At 36.7% G+C, this 7,129-nt stretch overlaps 1 protein-coding gene and 1 pseudogene across 2 annotated transcripts in view; one reads left to right on the top strand and one right to left on the bottom strand.

Annotated features, from left to right (window-relative positions):
* Positions 1-7,129, top strand: part of Trim37 (tripartite motif containing 37) — a 121,360-nt gene that overhangs the window by 42,837 nt on the left and 71,394 nt on the right. For both annotated transcript variants that reach the window (XM_023703115.1, XM_023703114.1), the window contains exons 7-8: positions 1,277-1,358; positions 5,056-5,132. In XM_023703115.1, coding sequence (XP_023558883.1) covers positions 1,277-1,358; positions 5,056-5,132 — 159 coding nt within the window. The remainder of the gene's footprint in view (positions 1-1,276; positions 1,359-5,055; positions 5,133-7,129) is intronic.
* LOC111813126 lies at positions 3,919-4,041 on the bottom strand (annotated as a pseudogene).

Genomic DNA, 7,129 nt, shown 5'->3' on the forward strand with positions numbered 1-7,129 from the left:
TGAGAAACAAATAGCAATGAGACAGTTTCAAAACCTATTAGTAGGACAGTTTCAGTAATTAGTACATTGCATATTGTTGTCTTCATAGTAGTTATTCATAGTACAAGATGCAGACATGATATCCTGTCCAGATACTATTAGTACAAATCTTTCTTCTCATTGAATTAAGAGAAAGTAGCTGTATATCTATCATATTTTGTATATACAGATACAAAATGGTCCTTCCTTTGTATTCCCTTTTTTTGTTTAGTTTTGTCAGAGTTGGATATTCCATTGCCATTTAAATATTGTAGGTGTGTGAATTCAGCAAAATAATCCAATATAGTCCAGTAGTCCATAATAGAAGTGGGTTATCCATAGGACTGGCAATATCAGAAGTTGTTGACTTGAGCCTTTTACAGCTCAGCATATTAATAAGTCTTTACTTTTTATACCTCGTTGTTATACTTTTCTGCTAGTTAAGACCAAGATAAAGCAAGACCTATGTTACAAGAAATGTAACTTTTGTATCTGGCAAGGTCAGTCAAATCCCTTCAAGATTTACCCTGAAACCCTGTACTGCAGTTTGTAGATCCTTTGCCAGTGTCAGCCATATAGATGAATCATGGCCATTGCTTGACCAATTTGCTCTCTGTAAAAGCCTGAGAAAATGTTTTCTCTCCATGTGACTCTCCTTAGGCACACACCACATCATCGATTACTTTCCTCTGTGGCCGCATAATCTCCTTGTTCAGAAAATTTAGGACATCACTGAGTTACAGGATGTTATAGTACAGGTTCTCTTATGTCCTGAGTCCTCACTGATCTTGAATTTGCCTCAGCTTCCTGAGTGCTGAGATTACAGACATGCACCACCACACCGTACTAAATACTGATTATTAAAGAAGAATTAATTTCAGAATAATCAGTGATACTTTCCCCAAATGTCACATTTTTAAGGGTTTTTTGTTTGTTTTGCTTTATTTTTACTGAAATAAGCTTGCTGAATAATTGTTAAATTTTCTTTTCAATTTATACGTATATAAGCTTTTAAAAAATTTTTTTGGCAGAACCGGGGATTGAACTCAGGCCCTTGCACTTGCCAGGAAAGCACTTACTTATTCAACTGAGCCGTCTCCCCAGCCCCTATAAGTATATATATAAGGTTGTACAGTAAAATCTTGACTGCCTTAGTGACCTTCTGTTAGTTGTTCAGGATTTCAAACGTAGCATATCCTGTTGCCATTTCACAGTAGTTTTGGTTTTGAGATTTTGATTGGCTTTTTTTTTTCTTCAGCACTTTGCGCCAGAGAGCAGATCCTGTTTATAGTCCACCTCTTCAAGTTTCAGGACTTTGCTGGAGATTAAAAGTTTATCCAGTAAGTTTTTCATATTTCTAGTAAACTTTGAAACCAAGGTTTTTCTTTCAGCATTGTACAATGTACCTATTCAACTTTTTCATGCAATAAGGAAGGTTACGTAGATGGGTGTGGTTTTTTTTTTGATACCGAGAATCAAACTCAGGACCTTGTGCTCATCAGGCAGGTGCTTGTGCTTGAGCTGTATCCCCAGCCCAGGAAATTAAGGTAATGATGATTTTGCTTCTTTGTGGGCTATTGTACTGGATATAAGTAGTGGGTTGTATGTAGATAGTATAAAGTCTGATATATTTTTAAATTTTAATTCTGGTTTGTGGAAATACACTTATCATTAGAAAAAAATGTTTAAAATTCTAAGTTATTTTCGAAAATACAGGTACAGAAACCCAGAAGAAAGTCACATATGCTGACTGTGTACTCATGTATATTTTAGTGTGCTACTTTGATCTGTGTATTATTTTTTGAGTTGGCAGCTGAATCTAGAGGCATGGTGAGACTCAGTCTATTTCTGCAGCAAGAATATAAGCAGTAGTGCATTCTTTTTCTTTTTTTTTTTTTTTTTTTGCAGAAGTGGGAATTGAACTCAGGCAGTTATGCTTGCCAGGGAAGCACTTATTCCACTGAGTCATATCCCCGGCCCCACTAGTGCATTTTTTTATCAGGCAAAATGTAGTTGCATCTGTCTTGTGATATCAGTAGCTATTAATCCTCATTTTGGCGTTTAGTATTTGTTTCATTACCTTTGTTTGGTTTTCTTTCTTAGTACTTATATAATCTGCGAGTTGTTTGGTTATTGTTTTCCTTTTGGTTTTGGGAATTGGTCTAGGACCTTCAAACTAAGCAACATACTCAACCCTATTTTATTTTTTTATTTTGAGGAAGGGGCTCACTAAATTGCTATGTTGCCCAAGCCCCAGAATAGGCTTGAATTTTCAGTTTTCCTGCCTCAGAACCCAGACTGCTGGTATTACAGGAATGTACCACTATGCCCCATTTATAGTCATATATATATATATTTATTTATTTATTTTACTTCAGCTTTATGAGTGCTTGTCTCAGTTACTCTTCTCTTGTTGCTGGCACAAATACCTGACACCCACAATGAAGGAAGGAAAGGTTTGTTTAGCTCTCAGGTACTAGAGGTTTCTGTCCATACTCAGCTGGCTCCAAGGTAGACAGCATCCTTTCATGGCAACAGCAAAGAGCAAGAGAGCAAACTGGAGGAGTACCAGCAACAATGGCAACAGAGAGGAAGTCTGTCTGTCTTTCTGTCTGTCTTATGTTACATTCAAGCTCTCTGCCCCAAAGCTGGGTGTAGCACTCACACCCATAATCCCAGCAGTACAAGATCCATAATCCCAGTGGATCATGAGTTAGTCTCAAACTCTAGAAGTCCCCACCCTACAACTTTGGGGGAACAACTAGACACAAACCATAACGGTGCTTTTCTTTAAAAAATTTTCCTTTGTTCACTTTTTTCTTTTAACATGTAATTAATCCATTATCTTTATTTGCTCTGTGTTCCTTCTGGTTCATTGTAATTTTTTTTTTTTTTAAATTTCATATTCTTAGTTCTTTTACCCAATTTCTGAATTTCATAATTTTTATTTGTTCTGCTCTTTCATGTTACTATATTCTTAGTGGCATTTATGTTGTTTTAGAATAAGTTAAAATTTTGAGCTGCTTTGTTTTTTGAAGGGCTTTCCTTGTCTGTAGGGATAGCATTTTTGTTCATTCATCTTTTATTTTTGTAATATATAATGTAAAATTCACCATCAGTAGTATGTTTACCTTGTTACATGATCTTGAAAAGTTCATCTTGCAAAATAGAAACTCTGACCATTAAGTAGCTCTCTACTTTCTCCTCCCACAAGCCCCTGGAACCCCTTATTCAGCATTTTGTTTCTATGAATTTGATTACTCAAGGTACTTCATATAAGTAGAATCATAGTGTTTGCCTTTTATGACTGACTGACTTTAAAGTTCATCATTCTCAAGGTTCATCTGTTTTTTCTTGTAGCATATTTATAGAATTTCTTTCCTTTTGTAAGGTTGAATAATATCTAGTGTATGTATATCACATATTTTATTCATTTATCTGTAAACAAATATTTAGTTTACTTTTACCTATGGAATACTTTTTTTTTGAGTAGAGAACATTTATTGATGAACTTGTTGTGGGGTGGCACAGTGGAAGCCTTCAGGAGTGCAAGGCCTGCCACTTGTCCAGGGGACCCCAATTCAGGATGTGTTTCACCTTGCATTTTTCAGGGGTGAGGTGCTTCTTAGCCACCACGTCTTCAAATTATTTTGCATTGAATTTGGTTAAGCCACACTTTTTGGAGATGTGGATCTTCTGGCAGCTGGGGAACTTGAACTTGGCCCTATATAGGGCCTCGATCATGTTCCTTATTCTTCATCTTGGTGTGGATAGACATGATGACCTGTCCAATTGACCATTGCCACTGTGCCCTGGGGCTTCCCAAAGGCACCCTGCATGGCCATCTGGAGTCTGGTTTGGGGATGGAAGGAGGTCAGATACATGAACATCCACCGGAAGGAGTGTCTCCAAGGTCCCTTAGGGCAGCCTGTACAAGCAGCAGGCTGTATACACTACCAGAGAGGTTGCTGTGTGCTGCCGGCACCCACCAGCAGGGAATCCAGTCAGCTTAATTGACTGCAGCTAGGGGATACTATTAACATGAAGATGCAGACATCTCTTCAGTATCCTTTTTTGTGAATGATACAAATCAAATTACTGGATTATGTGTTAATTCTGTTTTAAATTTTTTTTTAATCCAGTTTTTTATAGCAGCTGTATTATTATTTTACTTTACCACCATCAGTGTATGAGGATTTCAGTCTATTCACATTCTTTGTAGCATTTGTTTTCTGCATTTTGATAGCAAGCCTTCTAATAAGTTTTGAATTATATTTATTCTGATTTTGATTTGCATTTCCTATTGATTAGTGGGATTAAGCATCTTTTTATGTTTATTGGCTATTTGTATATCATTTTGCATGAAAGTCTGTTCATATGTCTGGTATATATGATTTATATATTCTAGATATTAACTCCTTAAAATTACCTTTTTGGGGACTGCAGATGCAGATCAATGACAAAACACTTGCCTAATATATGCAAGACTTGAGTTCAATCTGTAGGAGCCCCCCACCCCCACCCCTAGTTTACCAGGAATGAATTGAAGACCTTGCCCTTGCCAGGCAGGTGCTCTGCCAATGAGCTATATATCCCTACCCCACCTCCCCTGTTTTTGGTACACACATTTCTGCTAAAATTGAGTAGTTTTTTTTTTTTTTTTATGGCTGTTCTATGTATCTATAGTTTTCTTAATTTTTGTGTGCCTTGATACGTTTACTTAATGAATAAAAGTTTAAAGTTGTTAAACTCAAATCCTTTTGTCTTTATTTCATTTTTTTAAGGTTAGAAGTGTTTTTCAAATTAGTTATTAGGTGTTAGTCTTCATTTTGTTTGTTGCTTTTATCTTTTGTGTGTGGTGTATCTTTTTTTGTGTGTGTGTGTAGAACCGGGGATTGAACTCAAGCCCTTGTGCTTGCCAGGAGAGCACTTATTCCACTAAGCCATCTCCCTGGCACCGGTTTATCATTTTTTTTAAAACTTAAATTGATCTGAAGTTTGTCTTTGTATAACTTCTTGTTTGTTTTTTTTTTTTAGGATGGCAATGGAGTTGTGCGTGGTTACTACTTATCTGTGTTTCTGGAACTCTCAGCTGGCTTGCCTGAAACTTCCAAGTAAGAGGTGTAATTAAATAGCATTTCTATTGTGTATTTACACACATCTCCCTAGCAGCTTTTATAAGTTACTTTTGTTAGATGCTGTGTTGTATTTCTGTTAGGATGTATAGTAAAAGGGAATCCTTGACATAATATGATGGCATAAGTGGGATAGTTCTAAGAATTGTTTTCTTTTAGGACCTCAGTTACTCAGAGGTTGAGACAGAAATAAATATCTTTAAATAAGTACAGCCGGGCAATTTAATGAGAACTTGTCTCAAAATTTTAAAAAAGTAGGAGGGTTATAACTTAGTAGAGAGCCTTTGGTTTAGTCTCCAGTATTACCACTCCACCCCCAAAAAGTTTGAAAAATATTGGAATTTATTCATTTGTTGGATATTATGTAAATACCTTCATAGGACTATTCATTTGTTAATTCGCTTAACATTTCATTAAACCTAGAGATGGATTCTGAATACTTTTTCATTAAATACTGAAATGTTATAGAGTTTAGGATTTAACACTGGGGTAGGCTAACTGATAAACTACAGAAGAAAAATTTAAATCGTTGTGTAGTAGTCTAATCAATTTTAATAGCAGTTAACACTGCATAAATGCTTGTATAATTTCATTAAATATGTTTGGTTTTTTTTTTTTTTAATGTATTTGGTACAGGGTCTATACGGTCTCACTATGTAGATCAGACTCTCAGACTTGTAGTGATTCTCCTGTTTTCAGCCTCCCAAGCACTGGGATTACAGTCGTGCATCACCACGCCTAGTCTCAATCGCTATCTCAGCAGGCCCTGGAGGTGGGGCCAGCACAGCATACCCTGGGATTGAACCCCATCTGCTGTGCTCTGCCTAAGCAGGCACTTTAGTCCGCTGAGCTATCTGGCTGGCCTAAAATACATTTTTAAAGGTGTTCATTAGTATACATACACTAAATGTATATCTGCACATGAAGGTGGACTTAACAATATTTTGTGGAATAAAGTTTTTTTAAATTAATTAATTTGTTTATTATGTATTTGGTACAGGGTTTCAGTAGGCAGTTCAGACTCGTGATCTTCCTGTTTTTAGCCTCCCCAGCACTGGGATTATAGGCATGTGCTACCACGCCGGATCTTGGGTCTTGGGTCTTGGTGCCCAGCCCAGTCCCTGCACTTGCCTAAGCTGGTGCTTAGTCTGCTGAGCTGTCTTGCTGGCCCTATAAGTTTCCTTTTGATAAGAAATTTCTTTTACGTTTTAAGGAAGGAATAGACCTTTCCTTAGAGAGTCCCATTTGAGTTTTCTTTTTTTTTTTTTTTTTTAATATTTATTTTTATTTATTACATTTATTTATTGTGTGTGTGTGTGTGTGGCCAGCTCAGCCCACCAGGGGGCGGGGCTGGCTGGCATGTGGTGCTGGGGATCGAACCGTGGTCCCTGTGCTTTGCCAAGCTTGTTTCAAGTAGGTGCTTTAGACCACTGAGCCATCTCTCCAGCCCCCCATTTGAGTTTTCATTATGCTCATTTAAAAATTTTAAATAAAAGATTCACTGTTTTGAAATGAAGTTTGCATAGCATACAGTTAACCATTTTGAAATGTACAATTCAGGGGAACTTAGTACATTTACAGTGTTATGCAATTCCACATGTTTTTAATTTCAAAATTTTTTTGATCAACCTAGAATACTCAATACTTGTTAAATAAATACTCTACATTCTTTTCCCACCCAAATCCTTAGGCAACTAGTATTCTTTTTTCCTCTCTGGACTTGACTAGTCTGGTTATTGTTGTGGGAAGCGCAGTATATGAAAGGCCAGTGCTACTGGTGGTAAAACCATTTACCAATAATCAAGTAATATAGAAAAGTATTGATAATGTATGAGAGAGCATTTTGCAAGTCCAAGAGAGGACCATGCCATGAGGATGAAAGGCTGAAATTTTGATAAGGGTCTGAGGATGAGAAAAGGGTACAAAATCATTAAAACCAGTGTCAGGAAGGCTTTCTTTGGGTCAGCATGCATTCT

The sequence above is a fragment of the Octodon degus genome, unplaced genomic scaffold (assembly GCF_000260255.1).
Source record: "Octodon degus isolate 3935 unplaced genomic scaffold, OctDeg1.0 scaffold00164, whole genome shotgun sequence".
Taxonomy (NCBI): domain Eukaryota; kingdom Metazoa; phylum Chordata; class Mammalia; order Rodentia; family Octodontidae; genus Octodon; species Octodon degus.